At 43.1% G+C, this 18,667-nt stretch overlaps 1 protein-coding gene across 1 annotated transcript in view; it reads right to left on the bottom strand.

The window, feature by feature from the left end:
* VWC2 (von Willebrand factor C domain containing 2) overlaps positions 1 to 18,667 on the bottom strand; it is a 720,747-nt gene that overhangs the window by 699,174 nt on the left and 2,906 nt on the right. Inside the window, exon 2 of the mRNA XM_069216931.1 lies at positions 16,347 to 17,107. Coding sequence (XP_069073032.1) covers positions 16,347 to 17,030 — 684 coding nt within the window. The 5' untranslated portion in view covers positions 17,031 to 17,107. The remainder of the gene's footprint in view (positions 1 to 16,346; positions 17,108 to 18,667) is intronic.

The raw sequence follows: 18,667 nt of genomic DNA on the forward strand, positions 1-18,667 counted from the left end.
AGAAAAGTAGTATTTAAAGAGCAATTGTCAAAGTACATTTACATTCCATAACATAAAGATGTCAAGAATGAGAGACCCTCTGTGAAAGAATCTGAAAAACAAAGAAAATGTATCAAAAACCTAGGTAAATGAAGAGTCTGAAATGTCCCTGGAACGAAGTGAAGAAAGAAAGATAAGTTGATCAGTGATATCAGATGCCGCAGCAAGAATCAAAAGTACTACAACTGAGTCGTGAAAATGTCAGAGAAAGCAAGAAGTGTAGTTTCAGTATAATATCTAAAATTGTATCTAGGTTGAACAGATGAAAGTCAATTATGTTTCTAAAGAAAGTACAAAAGCCAAAAATATACCATTCTCTCATACAATGTAGGCAAATTGGGTAGAAGAATGATTGGGAAGTATTTCAAAGCAAGAGCAACGCTCAATAGGTTTTTTAAGAAAAGAGATAGCATGCAACAATAGCTGTGAATATTTCTGATTGAAGTGACATAATACAAACAATAAATATATTTCTCTTAAAAGGGAATGATAATCTTCTTTTGCAGGTTTAAGTGCATTACTGTTGGACGCTTGAATGAGTGAAATGATAGAAAAGGTATGTAATTATTTAAAGCTTTGTATTGTATGTCAGTGATGCTCACATTGCAAGATAAGAGAACGCTGTGAAGCTAGGTTAGTAGTAAAACATGCCTTATCAAGTAAGCTCATAAGTCCACAGCAGGATAATGAATACAGAAAGGTGTAAGAGTGGCTGTGGCAAATGCTTTCACTGAGTGATCAACATTCAAAGTAAAAAAATTGAATGGGTAGACAGGGTAGGAAAAGAAGTAATAGATGGATGTAATAACAGCAGGAGATGCTCAGCACTGACCATGCCGAATGTAGGTCTGCAATGGAAATTAGTGTGATGGAAATTATTTAGATATAGAGAAGAGGTGTTCTCATGTATCTATAAATGTCTGTTAAAATTCACCGGAGCAATCAGATGTTTTGTGTTAGAGAAAAGAAAGTTCCAGGAAAATGACACCTTAATGGGGACTACCGGTCCACAAAAAGAACAAAAACAGCAACGTAGAAAAATCACTATTTAAAAGAGGTCACTGAAGGAAGGGATATAGTAGATGACTTGCATTTCAAGTGGGGGTGAAAGAAGAATGCAACCCCTCGATCCATACCATGATGCCTAGGAAGATACAAAACTGAAGGATTTGAGGCAGCAAGGGCAATGACTATGTGAGGAATGGAACACTCGTAGTGGGACAAAACTCACATAATTGTGCACACAAATATTCAACCTTGGTACACAAAACTTTCATTTTAAGTAGGAAAATACTGAATTTTGTTCACAAGCATCAAGATTGGCTTATGGGTTAATGGACAGTTGGAATGTGTCAATACAGAAAGTTCGCCTGTATGGGGAATTTCAGCATTCACAAAATTAGTTTTTGAGTGTGTGGGAATTCTTAATGACAGTGGTAGCTGGTGATCTTTGAAAGTGGTGTGGTGCAATACTTGCCTCGAGTTCCAGTGAGCAAGCTAAGTGAGGCTCACTTCTATTAATATTTTTTTTTAAATAGTGTGAGATAGGGGACATTTAAAACACAATTTTAACCAAAACATGCTAAAAGGCCAGAGGCCACCTTTTAAACATTCCAGTATTTTAACAGAGAGTCAATGAAGCTCAACACTTGCCAAAAGCCTGTGCCATTTTTTCAAATGCTGCCTATGCCTTCCCCCATATGTGTTAAGAATTACCTCCAATGTGCCATTGCCATCATTATGAAATGGGTGCCATGCATAAGAAATGGATGCCCCTCCATGCTAAGACTTATGTGCAATATGCCAGTAGCAGAATAATTTTGCCATTGATAGTGCCTTTTACTGTGGGCGATCTATATGTCAAAAATTACCTTCAGTATTTAGGGCCAGAATTTTCCCATGGTTTGCCCCTCAAGCCCTGCCATGAACCCAATTACCTTCCTTAAGGTCAAGAGTTACCTCTGTTATACCAGCACCAGCATTTTGTGATGGGCTCCCCCTGTATTTTGCCTCCATTATATCCAAAATACTTTTTGCTTGGGCTCTCCCAGGGGTCGGACAGGGACAGAAAATAGGTCAGGGCACCAAAATAAAAGTGGTCTCCATTAGTGAGTTAGAAAGCTAAAAAGTTACCCACGTTTGGAAGTCGTGGCAGTTTTGGACTTGTACAGACAGAGGGCATCATTATAGATTTGGCAGTCCCACTGCCAAACTCGCGGAGAGGACGCCACCACCATGGTGGTATCGTCCCCCCCGAGTGTATTACAATGTTCACCCTGGGCTGACCGGCAGGAACATTTTAGTACACTGCTCCCGTGGGGCTGCCCGGTGGGAACGGTGCTACGATATTGGCCTCGCCTTACTTAAGGGAGCCAAGGCCAATACCATAGTACACAGCACCCACAGAATGAGCACTGTCTGCTGGGCAGGGGGGCGCTGCACTACCCATTCCCCCTATGGCCCCTGGCACTGGCTTTCCGCCATCCTTCTCATGGTGGGGACCCCGCCAGGAGAAGGCTGGCGGAAAGCTGAGCTGTAATGAGCCAGTCAGCTCTGAACTCAGAGCTGCCCTGGGTGAGTACAACTCAGACCACCGTTGGACCATCAGGAACCATGTTCCCGGCGGGGCAGTGGTCCCCTGGTGGGTCCGCCTGCCAGAGTTATTATGTGACCGTCAGACTGCCACAGTTGCAGTGTTCCGACCATCACCGTGAGGTTGGCGGCCCTTGGACCGCCAGCCTCATAATCAGGCCCATAGTTTGTAAGTGTTTTGCAGGGAATGTAAGACTGCATGGATTTTAACTTGCTGCAAGCAAAGTTTGTTTTAATATCAGGAACATTAATAGTATAGACCATCCTAACACACCAGAAAACAGGCCCACAAATAGCCAAAAAACCCACCCACAAACATTGAAGTGTGAGACCAGCCTTTTGGACACAGTCTTATTTCCCTGTTGGACAGTCCAATCCTGGCTCTCCAATATACTAATAAATACCTCCAGTATGCCTAGGTCTTAATTTTTCCATGGATGCCCTCCCTTACACCAATAATTACCTTCAATATGCCATGCCACAATCCATGGGTCTAACCAAAATGTCAAGAATTACCTTAAGTATGCCATGGCCTGTGACAGCTGTATAAGCCTAAAAAACACTCTCACTCAGTCACACTCACTCACTCTAACTCATACACGTCACTCAAATTCCCTCCCTCACTTTCACTCATTTTCACTCAAACTGACTAACCCATTCTACCACCCCTCACTCAATTCATATCACTCACACACATAGCACCCTATTCTCACTCCCACACTCACTATCATTTACTCATTCTCACTTATCTTATCCTTCACAGGGCTGAAAAATCCACTTGACCACTCTTGTTGAAAAGTGGAGGGGCAATAAAAGATGCATTTAAATCTTGTTCTTATGTCACATTTGCTCTGTGTTCACAGACAGAGGTCAAAAGTCAATTTTCCTTTCAATTAATTTTCCTTCTGACTGCAGAGTTCCAGGACTTTGTAAGGTGAACTCTGTGACCTTCTGCTTAGAATGAAAAATAAAAGGATATAGACTGTCAGTTTTTTCAGACAACATTTAAATGAATAACTCAATGGTGCAAACATTTCCAAATATATTTCAGTAGTTGTGAAAGCCGTTTTTTATATTTCTGTGTGTTGAAAAAATATTTTAATAGAGTGAAAACAAACCAGAATACTTTACATGTTGATGTGCAAAGGAAATGTTTTCACAGAGTGTTAATACACAGTAAAGCTGCAAGTTAGTGGAGAGGTTCTTGGACATCTCTTGGAAAGTTACTGTGTGTAGATGTTACCACATCATGGTTCAGTAATGTGTTAATTAAAATTGAGTGTTTAAACAAACTGAGAAACACTCCTGCCCTGATGGCAATGTTGTTAGTAAACTAAAAGAAGTCCTGGGTTATGTGGGCTAGACCTCATGGGTATGTGAGCTAGATTCTTGTGATGCATGCAGCAAACTTTAGTCTACTTAATCAAACAAAAGAGTTTTTTTGTACTGCAAAAATCCTGAACTCACATATTTGAAAGTGCAATCATATGTTAGAATTAAGAAAAAGGTGACCCTGTAAACTATTTGCCTAGGATCACACAATTTGAGACCCGTTTACAGGTGAAGTACATTACAGTAAGTTCGAGTAGATTATTTAAGTTACTCGACCTGTAGGTCTAGGAACATTTTTATGATTTTTTTAGCCCTGCTTCAGTCACTCTCACTCACTGATTCTCACTCTCAGTCACATACATAGTCACAACCACTCTTTCACAATCACAGACTCTCATTCATCCCCTCTCCCTCACTCACATTCACTCTGTCTCCCTCACTTACACTGTTTCACTCACACTCTCACTCACACATAAACAGTGGATTTGTTTATTACCCACCTTGCTTCCTCTGCTCGCCACTCATCCATGGCAGCAGAGGGGTAGGAATCCAGTGCTTGTCAACATGACTTCTATGCTGGAAACCAGGAGCCAGGCATGGCACCAGGGTCAGGTTTAACAAGGTTCAGATCCAACTCTAGTCCTCTACCAGTTTCTGATAAGCTTGGATGCAGAGCTCTAAAGGAAGCCTGGACATGGCTTGAGACTGAACCCCTGCTACTCTATGTGGATTCTCATTGGGCACAGGAATTAGCAAATGAGCACCCTGTCAGTCCAGTTTAACAGACATGCTGCACACCCTGAGTCCTGCACAGTATATTTGCTAAATAATAATGAATGTGACTGTGGGAGGGAAAGTAGTTTAACTGCAACGTTCACATATACACAATTCAGAAATCCAGTTTGAAAATAGATCGTTGATCAGTCCTGTCAGCCTCCCTTCTGGTCCTGAAATCATTAACCTGAGAGAACAAGAGTGCTGACATGCGAACATGCAATAGTATCCTGTTTTCATGAATGCTGACCTGTAGTTGAGCCGGCACTACTGTGTAGGTCCACATGTGAATGATGATGACAGTCAACACACTCAATAGTCATGGATGTTCACCTACAATTTGCAGCTGGTATAAAGTCCTGGAAATATAGGTATATTGCTTTATATGAATGGAAGGGAACGCTGCCACATTCAGTTATAATTCGGGATAATATGCATATTTACACAAAAAAGAATTTTAAATGTGGAAAGCCAAAACAAAACTGCATGCCCTAATGCACTTTTGTGTTACATTCCCATGTGTGGAAATGTCCACATGTTGAATATTCCGCCAAGTGGATTATAAATGTTAGCCCTCCTGAAATGTTTTAATCATTATGAAAGTTGCTACCAAGATACAAGTACAGAAGTAGTTTTTTAAATTTTTACCTATCGATTTGTGACTTAGCAAACAGCTGTCTTTCGACAGCTGCACCTTCATGGACGTGTTGTGAAACAGTTCCATTAGCAGACCTGTTTTGGTCTTGGTATAGACAGCAGATGTTTGGAAGGCCTCATGTCATCAGTTCTTCAAATCCCCCCATTAAGGTACAATAAAAAAATGTTATGGTATGCTGTCGATTTCTATGGCGCAGTTTGTCACCCATGAGGGTATCAAGGTGCGGGAGTGGGGAAGTCCAAACTCCTAGTCGAACAGCCAAGTCTTCAGAGGATGAGAAGTGAAGGAGCTGTCCTTATGTGTTGATGAAGCTTATTCCAATTCTTTGTGGAGATAAAGGAGAAGGCGTGCCCTCCTGACTTGCTTCTGTGGATGGAAGGGACCCCAGCGAGGGTGAGAGAAATAGAGCGCAGTTTTCTGGAGGGTTGGTAGAGTTGAAGTCGGTCATTGAGGTATGCTGGCCTGATGTTGTGGAGAGCTGTGCAGGTGGGGATGAGCAGCTTCAATTGGTAACATTTCTGTGTAGTCAGTGTAGTTCTGTGACGTAGGGAGAAATATGGGTGCTTCTAGAGATGTATCAGACAAGGCTGGTGGTGGTGTATTGGATAGTCTTGAGTCTTTGCACAAGCTGGTAGAAGATGTCACCCTAGAGTGTACTAGTCGAGGAGATTTGTTAGGAGGGCCTGGGTGCCTGTGCAACTTGTGTATGTGGGGAGCCATTTGAAAATCATGCAAAGCATTCTGAAGATGAGAGAAGATTGCAGCCATGACCGCAATCTGCTCTCATCGTGTTGATCTGTTTATTAATTGCAAATTTGTCATGGGTGAGGCTGAGGTTTCTGGTGTTGTCTGTGAGGGCGGCAGTGGGTGTGGGGCCCAGTTTGGGTGGCCACCAGGAGAAGTCCCAACAGGAGCTCTTTTTATCAAAGATCAAGATCTCAGTTTTGTCCATGTTGTGTTTAAGGCAGTTCTCTCTCATCCATTTGGCCAGGTTGGACATGCAGGAGGCAATGTTGGTCCTGATGGGGTTGTTTATGTCAGTGAGGGAAAGGAGGAACTAAGGGCCTCATTTCAACTTCGGCGGGCGGTGGGTGCCGCCCGCCGGGCGGGAACCGCCACTTGGCCGCTCCGCGGTCAAAAGACCGCGGAGGCCATTCTGGCTTTCCCGCTGGGCCGGCGGGCGCCCGCCAAAGGCGCGCCCGCCGGCCCAGTGGGAAAGGCCCTGCAACGATGAAGCCGGCTCCGAATGGAGCCGGCGGAGTTGCAGGGGTGCGACGGGTGCAGTTGCACCCGTCGCGATTTTCACTGTCTGCAATGCAGACAGTGAAAATCTTTATGGGGCCCTGTTAGGGGGCTCCTGCACTGCCCATGCCAGTGGCATGGGCAGTGCTGGGGCCCCCAGGGTCCCCACGACACCCGTTCCCGCCATCCTGTTCCTGGCAGTAAAAACCGCCAGGAACAGGATGGCGGGAAGGGGGTCGGAATCTCCATGGCGGCGCTGCAGATTCAGCCCACCCAGGGGTATTCCGGCGGGAAACCGCTGGATCCCCTTTTCTGACTGCGGCTTTACCGCTGCGGTCAGAATGGGCTCTGAAGCACCGCCAGCCTGTTGGCGGTGCTTCCGCGTCCCTCCATCGCCAGGGTTGGAATGAGGCCCTAAGTGTTGTCAGCATAAGAGACAATGCTGATCCTTTGGGTTCTTATGGTATGGGCAAGGGGTGACATGTACATGTTGAACAAGTCTGGGCTGAGAGAGCAGTCCTGGGGAACTCCGCAGACGAGTTTCCTGTGTTCAGACATGTAAGGAGAGCGTCCGATTCACTGAGTTCTGTTGGAGAGGAAGAAGGCGATCCATCTCATGGCTGGCCCTTGATTTCCTGAATACTGTAGTCTGGCGATGAGGGTGCAATGGGAGACGGTGTTGTAAACCGCTAAGAGATCGAGCAGGATGAGAGCGGCAGTTCTCCTCTTACCATGATGTACCAGATGTTTTCTGTTGTGGCCAGGAAGGTGGTTTCCATGCTGCAGATGCTGTGAAACCCTGACTTTGAGGAGTCATGGCGGTGGTACTGTTCTAAGTGGGTGGAGCGTTGCCTGTCTTTTTTCAGGACTTTGGATGGAAAAGGAAGGAGCGAGATGGGTTGTAGTAACTGAGTTAGCTGAGGGTTTCTTCAGGATGGTCATGACTTCTGCATGTTTCCAGCGAGGATGGAGGAGTTGATGTTGTTAAGGTTGGCACTGATCAGAATTCTTCCCCCAGGCTGTATATGTCGTTAGGGAAGGGGTCTGTGAGGGACCCTGAATGTATGGTACTTTGAGTCTGCCTCTTCTACCATTGACTTTCATGTGCTTTTTCAAAATTTGCCATTGCCCGACAACCTACTGTTGGAAATGACCATCTTTTGTGTGGCGTACCCTCCAATTTTTGTCTTGATTGTTTTTGCTGGCTGTGGAAATCTGTGTACTTTACTCCTGCTAACCAGTGTTGAAGTGCCTGTTCTCCCTCTTTCAACATGATGTATCTGGCATACCCTTAATTGGTCTATTTAACTTACCTATAAGTTCCAAGTATACTGTACCACAGTGTACACAAGGAATGAAAGCTAAATGTCACTAGTGGTCTGCGGCACCCATTGGGCCATTACTATAGTGACAATGTTAACACACCTTATGGCCTGTCACCAGCAACCTGACTGTGTTTAAGTTGCCAATTCGACCTGTCAAAACAAGCCCTTTTGGAAGGCCTAAACCCATTCTTTTTAACATGTATAAGTCACCCCTAAGAAAGTCTTACTGCTCATAAGGGAGGGTGCATGGTATTTAAAAGTAGAACACGTAAAGGTTTAAAGTTTTACATGTCCTTACAATGAAAAGGGTCCAAAACCTATTTTCATTGTATCAGGGTTAGCTATTCCGTAGGAAAGCACTGGGATGGAATATTACATTTAATATTGATATTTTCGCCTAGGAAAGAGCTACAGAATTAATTCTTGACAATATTTATTACAAGCACAATTCATTAGTAATGTTGGATTTGTAATAAATATTTTAGAACAGGTACTTTAGAGAGTTACCTGCCTAAAGCCTCTAGAAGCCCATCTGCGTGGCCTTCCAACTGTCACCCAGGAGCTGAGTAGCTCCTTTGATGCAGTGTGATTCTTTCTACAAAAGCTGAGACAAAGGTCTTGGGTGTGGGGAAGTGTTTTGTTTCTCTGGCAGGCAGAACATCCTGGCTGTGCCCAGGAACTTAATGTACTTCAGAGAGGCCTACCCTGTTACAAGCAAATGTAGTTAACACCTGGGCCTGCCCCATTGCTTTGTCCTCCTAGCCAGTCAGGCATCAGGCCAAGAGAGAGAGGAGATGCCCTCAGAACTGGCTTTGAGTGACCACTGGAGACATAGTGCAAATTTCCGTGACCACACCCCTAGGGTGGGAACAAGAGCTTTGCACAGAAGAAGACAGTTTCTGCTATGTTTGTTTTGAACAAAGACAGCCATTGTCTGATCGTTTGTAGAATGGTACATACAGGAAGTGCTGCAAAAGTGGGTGGGGCCATCCCTGGGAACTTTTACCCCAATGGTTACGGATTGGCAAAGAGTTTCCCCCACCCGCAGGCTACTACTGAATATAAATGTGACATCCCCAGTACCCTCCTTAAAACTCTTCTGGACCTGTGGAAGATTCAGAAGAAGCACCACCCTGCTACTTGAAGACCTGAAGATGACTGGATCTGCTATTCTTGGACATGGAGCCCCAGAAGAGACCCTACGGGTCAGTTGACTGACTTGCTTTTTCAGCTACAGCAAGCTTCAAGATGACCTTTCCTGCGTTTTCTGATGAACAGCTTCAACGGGGCCTGGCCTCCTCCCTTGTGCTGGAGCAAGGTCTGACCAGTGTTCCCTGTAAGGTGCACGCGTGCGCACACCCTAACTTTCCATATGAGCAATCTATATTGTCAAGCACACACACTTCACAAATCACACAAGAGACCTTTCTAGCTGTTTCTACAAATGTGAGAGGCACTAAAAAAACTGTAACTTGGTGTTAGAGAGCCACAGGGAGAAGTGGAGGCAATCTAATGTGGGGGAGTTGAGGAGCAGTTCACTGTGCAAGAGGCAGTGAGTGGGGTGGTCACAAGGTACATAGCAGGTGGCTCCTGCACATTTCACTTGCTGGATTAGTTTTGGTGATATGGGTAGTTGATACAGGGATATATAGGCAGCAGTGGCATCTCTGATTGATGCATTTCTTTTTACAGCCATGCATCAATTGGCGTCCAAGGGCATGACTTGAAGGTCTGGTAATAATCTTTTGCTCAAAGTTCTCTGGGCATTGTTCGTGTTTACACACTGAATGCTGTTGCTCCTGCAGGGAGGACTTCTGCTGTTCTTGGCCCAGCCATTCAACCCCTTGAACAAAGCTCAGCCAATCATTCTTAGTGCACAGGCACAGCTGAGGAGCAGAGCCCTGCTTGTTATCTAAATCATGCAGCAAGCATCACCTTAAATATGATAAAGTCTCTTCAAAATACAAAAATGCACCTTTCTTTAACATGCGGAAGCTATGGCATTAATATGTCACATTTTAACACTGCACTGCAAGGCACTGATTAAAAGGAGGTTTTTAAGCATGATCGCAGAACCATTCCTCCCCCCCAACCCTTGGCCCGTAACAATACTGTTTGTGAACTGAGGCAAGTAAGTTGTCATGTGCACCTTGTTTGTGGCCCACATTTTTATCAAAACAATATGATTGTACGCCTCTTATGCTGAACTCATCTACTTGAAGTTGCTTAATATACTATAACGAAGAAAATGGAATATTGCTGAACTAAAACATTTTCTAATGGTCACACAATTTGGTTATGTGGGATAGTCAGGATTAATCCCAGGTTTTCTGGTTTCATTTTGTACAAATCAACCACTAAATTGGTGTCTGAACTGAGAAATACAACAATAATCAGCATTCACTGGGCCCCTGTGACCCTGGCCCCAGTGTTGCAGAACCTGCTTCTCAAAGGAAGCTAAGCATCGGCACAAAACTAACTGTAGCATTTTCTTTTAGAGGCACCAGCTCACTGTTTTCATGTAGTGTGCATGCTCTGATGTTATTACCATTGGTGCAGCAGGTGCAGTGGCACCGGGGACCAAATAATATACATTTCAGAATTTTCCTATCTCAGCAGCAGTCGAAGGGGCCACTTTCCTTGCTTGTTCTAGAGCCCATGGTTACACTACTTAATATTAGCTAGTCTTTCTAAAATATGCATAAACCTGAGCTATGTGCCACCACTAGCAATGATGGAGGACTGTATTTTTTAACATGACAGGATTTGCTTAGAACCTTGCACAGATAACAATATCCTTGTTATGTGTAACTGCATCTCCACTGTCTGAGTAAGAGTGAAACATTTGCCTACCTCTTCTTGGTTCATTCAGGCTTCCCTTCAACCTAAATTAAAGTTTTCCATTTGTTTCATTCACAAGCACAATTTGTTTATAAATGTAGCTGTAATAATAATCACTGTACAATGCATACAATAATAAATCCAAGTGTTTTGGAAATACACACCACACACATTTTTACATCTACTCATTTAAAACAAAATACGCTGAAATGTATGGATGCTTTATGTATTATTTTATTTTGCATTACTTGAGAGAATGAGGTGTTACAAATGTTGTGTGTTTGCAGTTTTTTATGCACTATTTGATGCTTGTACACTGCATAAGGTGAAGTGAGTATCATCCATGTGTCTTACTGAGTAGAAACTGTGGGTATGTGATTATGATGGGACGTGATTCAGAGCTCTGTAATTAAGGCAGAATGGAGTGCAAGTTTCTCACATTGCCTGGCAGTGAGTCCTAGCGTTGGTTTATAAACTTGTTCAACTTAACAAATGCTAGTAAAGAAACGTGAGTACACCCATGTTTGGCATGAAGTGGAACGCCAGGTAAATCTTCTATGCATGGTCAGTGTCTTAGCATGCATAGCCATGGCTGCACTGCACAAAGATTTTACACTGCCACACATAGAACATTCGTCCTGACCCAAAATGCTGTGCACAAGGTTTTAAACCTGTGACTGGTGTCATACAGTATTCCTCCTTGCCTAACATTAAAGCCTAGAACTTAGAAACTTTTTGCCAACTGTGTTCCCTGAGAACCAGCATGGTACTGGGATCAGCTTGCCAAGCCGATCCACCAAGGCTGCATCACCGTTTTGATTGAGTTCCACTATGTCCTTTTCCATAGCAACAAATATGCTCCAGGGGGACCACCGTCGACCATCATCTGACAATGACATGCCATCTTTGTCCACAGCCTGCAGGCTTTCCACATTGAGGAAATACTAGCTGTAGTAAAGTTTTGAAGTCTGAGCATCGAAAGCTTCAGAAGACCAACTTACTGCCTGAAATCGATCGAGCTTGAGAGATGTTGTGGTGTGAAACCTGAACTTTTCCTGCTCTGAGCATTTTCACCTTCATCAATGGCTTCAATGAGACCTTGGACTTTGGTTCCCTGTTGTCGATGAGCCCAACTTCAGCTACAACCAGCTGCCTTGCCCCGCTGAATACTTTTTGCTCATAAAAGGTTCAAAGTATGAAGGCAGTTTTTACTGGAACAAATCTTGTTCTTGTATCCAGCTCACGCTCCATCGTGGTCGGCCTTAAACCTTACCCTTGTCTCAATTAGGCGCAACCAGATGACTGAAGTTGGTGTTAAAAGCTTTTTTGGCACAATTTTTAAATTCAAAGTTTACAAAGTCATAGCTCCTGTTCTACATATGGGATTTTTGTCATTTTGGTGTAATTGTATTTACTAAAATGTACTCTGTCTTTCTAACTTGTTTTGAGATTTTTCCTGTTGTGTTTTCACTTTATTACTGTTTAAGTACTGCATAAATACTTTAAACATTGCCTCTAAGTAATGCCTGTCTGCTCTGTTCTTTACCTACCAGGTAGTTGAGCTCAGGTTAACTTAGTGAGTTTGAAAGTTCACCCAAAGCTGAGATGACTGACTGAGTTCATCCTGACAAGGGCTGTGGTTATTATTTGAGGTGGGTAATTACCGCCCTCAACCAATACCACAATTTCTTACAGCTCTCTTTCAAGGCTGTGGCATCTTGTGGATGTTTGCATTGCCCTATTTATATGCCATTATGGTTTGGTGATCTGGCATCATGTAGTCCTTTTGTTAGCTCTCAGATGTGACATAAAGTGTAGCTTCTAATTGAAAGCCAGAATGTGTTCTTTGATGTATTTACGATGCTGACACACAACATTTTAATTGTTGATTTACTCCTTTTTTTATTTAGGACTTGAGTGGGGACTATGTTTGTTGGCCTCTCATAAAGATACAGTGCTATTCACTAATCACTCTTGCCAGCTCTTTTGGTGTACTTTGCTGATGTGGTAGCAGGTTGTTGGATAAATAACGTTTTATTCACAATGCGTGCATGCTTTCATTAACGATGCAGAGAAAATACTGACATTTTCAATACTTTGCTGAGTATGCCAATTAAGGTCACCATTTATAATACAAACTTAATCTTCTCACTCTACACACTTTTTTAATGTACAGCTTATCTCTGCTAATGCACTCTGTTCAACAGGAGGATTTTACTCCCAAGTTCCATATCACTGTAGCCAACAAATGTCTCCTTTATGGGATAATCTTTATATGATAACAAAGGCAGAAAACGTGAAGTCACCCAAATATCACCAAACACTACCACTAACCAAACATGTTTTGGCTTCGACAGTTCTTGTTGTTTAAGGATCTGTTATTTGGAGATTGATACCACTAGTGTTAAGACGAGCTGCAGAGCCACAAAGGTAAACCTTCATCATGTCTGCTCTCAGTCTATGCTACTCTGGTGTGAGTTCTGCTGTAAACGTGTTTAAATTGAGCATTTCCTTTTGATCTGTTGAGCCAGCAGCATTAATTCTGGTAACAACTGAGTACACGGCCATAGGTAATTAGGCATTTCCTTAGGTATAAATGAAAAACATTGTTATTTTCTGTTATATAGAAAACTGTGTATTAAGGAGCTCCATATCACATTCACTTACTAATATAGGAAACTGTGTAATAAGATGATGTATAACACAGTTAGTAATATGCCAGTTCTTTTGACCACAAATCATATAAATGTCTAGGTGTTGCTCTAAAATTCCCCTAGGGCTCGGGTAATAAATTGAGATATTATTATGAAGTAATAACGTTGGACACATTTAAATTTATTACTTAAGACACAGGCACCAAGATTAATGCAGAAGCACAGACAGAGAGGCAGAATTACAGTGAACCTGATTTAGTTGTTTTTGCATACAAGCATTGTTATTTTGAGGCTGTTGCTGAGCACATTAATCAAGACGGTATCATTTGTCCTCCACTGAATATTGCGTGATTGCAGTTCAATGAACAGCGCAACACATCGAGTGGGTGTTTTTCATAATGAAAGATTCTTGCAACAAATATCATGTCTTCCTGGGTCAAACAGGTTACAAGAAATATGTCTGCATTAACATCGGTGCAATCGCCTACTTTTGTGTCACAAGATGCTCTTTACGTCTGAAAATGATTTAAAGGAACCTCACCTGGAAAGGGGGTATGACAGAACTGAATCAGGAAGCATGCCAATTTTGATAAAAATCCCTCGCTAGTTTTCAGGTGGTGGACGACCAATAAACACAAAGAAAAGCTTGCCTTCGATGAAAGCATTGCTCTTGGTGCATTTAAACACTAAGGTCCTCAATATGAGTACAGTGGTCTTGAGACCGCTGTACCCCCCGTAGCGGTCTTGAGACCGCTGTACCTGCAGTGGCGGTCTGATTGCCACAGTTTTGGAGGTCTGACCGCCAGATTACGATGCTGGCAAGCAGACCACCAAAAGACCGCCATAATTGTACAGTCCCTTAGTTTTAGTACAATACAGTTTTGCATATGTTGATGATTATGCCTGAGGATTAGTGATTTTATCCTAACATGTTATGGATGGGCTGGGCATGCACTCTTGTTTACAGTGAAAGAATAGTCAGGCCTTTAAGTAAATCAAAATCCATAGTTTTAAAATAATTTATTATCCCAACAGCAATTAACATGGTCTTTGTTTTTCAGCACTCCCTTCAGGAGTTGTGAGCAGAACACCAATGTCATCGTAGAAACATGACCAGGGCTGGTCTTTGATGGTATTGCTCCTTGGGCAGAACCAAATTTGGTGCCGCCACTGCTGATGGCGTATAAAATGAGACAACAGGATCCAATTTTGTGTTCACAGGTAGGGAGCTGGCTGATTATATCAGAGCAATAACTGGCCTCGTAACACAAACAGCTTGCTCTTCCTCCAGCTCACTCAAATCACCCACAGGGAAGCTGCTTCAGGCTAGTGAAAAGTTGTTTGTGAAAGATGGGGTTTGTGGAATGTGGGCAGGGGACCAGAGGGAGATTGGAGTTAGGGGGAAGAGTAGGTGTTAAACATGCACATTTGCGGATTATAGAAAAAATGATTAAAAGCAGTCTAGGGTGAATCACTGGACCCAGGACCGAGGGAATCTGTCACCTGCATAACTCTAATGATGACACCTTCTGCACCCATCTAAAGGCTGGCACTTTTGGGGTGGTCCCAGGTCGCCTATGTCACAGGCCACCAATGACCATGACATTCGTTAAAAACAATGATTACTTTAAGTGCTTTAAGGTTATTGCAAGAATAAACACAGCACTTTACCAAATACTGAAATAAACAAAATGGATCTTGGAATGTGCTACGATTCCAATGGATTGCAAGAACACATTGTACACTAAGCCTGCATCCCCGATGTGTTGAATTATAACTGTATGCACGTTTAGCGTGCATGTAATTTTCACATAGCCGTATTCAGTGTAAATGAAGTAGCACCAAGGCAAACCCATAAGGCCTAAAAATGTCTCTTCCATCTGTTCTAAGAAGGGCCAGAGTCATAACAGATTTTACAGCCAAAAAAACACTAATTTACTTTAGAGCCGTCCCAGACACATTCTACCTCTGAGAGCAATTACAGGATTGGGGTTCTTACAATTTCATGGTTATTTTGATGTTCTCGTAAAGCTCTTAATAAGGTCTTCTTTAGGTATCCATCAGATAAACTGATAATTTCGGAAACTTTGTAGGAAACTGTTTACTTGCATCTGGGTATGTGTCCAATCTCTTGATTTGTTGTTCTTCCGGCTCTCAGGTATAAGTAAATACTCTGATCCCTCGGGGAACTGTAGCTTCACTACTGGGTGGCAGCTGTCCTTTAACAATGCATTTTCACTGGTGCGTGCACCTGTGAATCCGTTAAAGTCTCCCTGAGCTATGCTGAAGAAAGTGCATGCATTTACCTCAGTAACTTCTAAGCATTTTTCAACAACCAGAAGCCTCCGACACTGTGATTTGAGGGAATACATATTAAAAGTGGGAGCTCAAACTTAAAACCAGGTTTTAACCTAGACCCTCTCTAACTAAATGTACGCTCTCCATTACACAATTTCTGAATCCTTCCTTAATGGTTGGCATCAGGAAAAAATTGAAGCAATTGATTTAGCTACATTTCATGCTTATGGAAAAGTAAGTGGAGCTACTCGATTTTACTCAAAGCTTAATCCCATTTTCACATTCCAAATGTCGGCAAAAATCAGTGTATTCTATTCCTCAGTAAAAAGGTTGCTATTCAATTTTGCCTTTTTGTTACACATACCTTTTGTTGAGACATATGGTCGAACAAGTTTAAGATCCACAGGTGGCCGTTAGAGTTACTTAAATGTGTAAATGTATATGTCAAACTATATACATAACTAAAGTGCAAGAAAATTAATTGTGCTACCAACTGGTTTACTGTAAGGATGATAAGAATGCATAACAAGTTTTAAGATATGGAAAAAAGCATGGACAGGCAGTACCAGGGACAATATGCCACATACTTACCATGAACTCCTCTAAGGTTTGGTAGATCTTCCCCCTGAACTCACAGTAATTCTTCTTCTCCTTGCACTGAGGGCAGCAGTGACTGGTGTCTACCTGGATGCAGCGAGGGTGAAGCCTGGGGCACTCTGGTTGTATGCAGAGAGGGCCCTCTTCCGTGCACCGACACGGGCAAGCAGAAGGGCCAGGTGTGAAGGTGTCCCCAATGGCATAAACAAAACCACTCTCATCTATACAGCCTTTTCCTCTGTAGTCTGGGTAGGCATACTCCTCTGGAGATTCTGGGGTGGCAACAGTTTCTGAAATGGAGTCTTCTTCCAAAACCTCTGTCTGAAATCCATCCGCCTGCTCTTGGGCTTGGTGGGGGCCTGCTGGTGCGCTGCTTGGCCCATCCCAAGCCTGTTTTGATTTGGTATAAGGTTCTTTGCCAGTGTCACTCCTGTTGCCATTGGCTTTAAACTCCCTGTTGGTTTCATTACGGCTCATCTCCTTTATTTTGGAAAGTCCGACCTGATTCTGATTGTCCCGCCGTGCCTGGTCACGCCTGTCCTGGCTAGGCCTGGGCTCCTTATCCTGAGTCAGCTTCTGCACTGGGAGGGCTGGGCTGCAGAGGGCCACCATCAAACAGCAGGTCACCAGCAACGAGCCGGACAGGGCTCCAATGGCCATAGCAGTGGAACTGGGCATTTCCTAGCACTGAATCCCATGAGGGGCAAGCAACTGCATCTCCATCAACACTGAGTCACTAGGTCTATCCAGGAGCCCTGCAGAGAGAAAACAGAAACACACATCAGATCACAAGTCAGGTATGTTAATTTCTTTGAACCAGTCTTGTTATCCGATCTAACTAGAGTAGAGAATGCTCCTTTTGAGACTGTGTTTTTTAAGAAAATAATTTCAGTATAAGACTTTTGCGTAAAGCCTGGTATTTAGAGTACACAGTAAAATGTGAAGGTTTGTTTATACAACTGTGACCATGGTGGACAACTCAAGTGTGTGTGCTCTGCACTAAGGTCAAAGTGGTGAGCAACCACTTTTCACTGTTCCCCCGTTCATGAAAAGTAGGTAACCCCCAGCCAATTGCTGTCACTGACTCTATTGAAGTGTACCCATACACATCCAGCTCCACTCAGTCCATAAGACCTGAGGGAAGCATAACAAGAAGTGAGGAGCAGATGCCTAGTCAGACTGATATGCTGTATATCTGGATACATTCTTCCACTCTCTCCACTAATAAGGCTGGGAAGTTGTGCTCTTTGTTTTTCGGGGCGGGAGATGAGCGAGGGTCACACTGCCAGATTATGTTTCCAGAACAAGACATAAAGCTGAGGGAGGGTTGGGGAGATACAATGTATTTTTGGATTGTAGGGTTGATAAGGGGAGGTGGGGATGTTCCCAAGTGACAGAATGTAATGTGGATTTTTAAGTAACCAGAGGATTGGAAAGGACTTTAGTGACGTGAGTGAGATCTCTCCTATATTCTTATGCCGCAAGTTTTCTGCTATTCCAGCTGCTCTTTTCTTCTTCATTAAGTGAGGAAAGTAATTCTCTTTCTCAATTATAATGAAAATTGTCTGGGAGTATCAGCAATTTCCTGATATGCCCTGGCCTTCTTTCAGAATCACATTTATGCTTAATCTTAGGTAGACAGCTTCAATCTTCCTCAGCTCATTTTCTGGCTGATCCTAAATTTAGTAAAGCTTGCTTGGGTCATGTGTCTTTTCGGCTCTTATATCACCACCTTGACATTTGTTTCCTCTGAGTCTTCATTCTGTGCCTTCCTTGCAATCCTTTTGGGAAGCCTCAAAGACCTGGCTCTTCGTCAATTCCTGTTGTGTGGTTAAGTTGTGTGGTGCCTCCCACCTAAGTGCCAAGAAGCCCAGGCATATGAGCAATGCATAAGTACTTGATATTAAATCAGATAACATAAACAGTAGGGAGGTGAAGTGAGTCTATAGGGGCCATCTGTCTTTTAAGGAAGGGACTGAAGGACCATGAAGTAGAGTGTGGGGGGAAAGTATTGGTGAGATGTATTGAATCTTACTGGCAGTTGTTTTTTGTTTTGTTTTTTTTAACTTTTGTAGCTAGAAAGAAGCAGGGAAGGGATAAGATAAACCCTGATGTTGTGGCTAAAGATGATGACTTTGGAATTTGAAGAACCAGGTTTGATCCCAAGTCTTGGCTTAAATCTCCCAGTGCCTACAAAAAAGTCTGTGACCGAAATTTGGTGCTGATGTCAATCTATGTCTTAATTTTTACATCCCTTCAGCTCCCTCCCCTCCCCCGGGGGAACATTGCTGCCAATAATCTGGCAGGTGCAGTGA

This window comes from Pleurodeles waltl, chromosome 2_1 (assembly GCF_031143425.1).
Source record: "Pleurodeles waltl isolate 20211129_DDA chromosome 2_1, aPleWal1.hap1.20221129, whole genome shotgun sequence".
NCBI lineage: Eukaryota > Metazoa > Chordata > Amphibia > Caudata > Salamandridae > Pleurodeles > Pleurodeles waltl.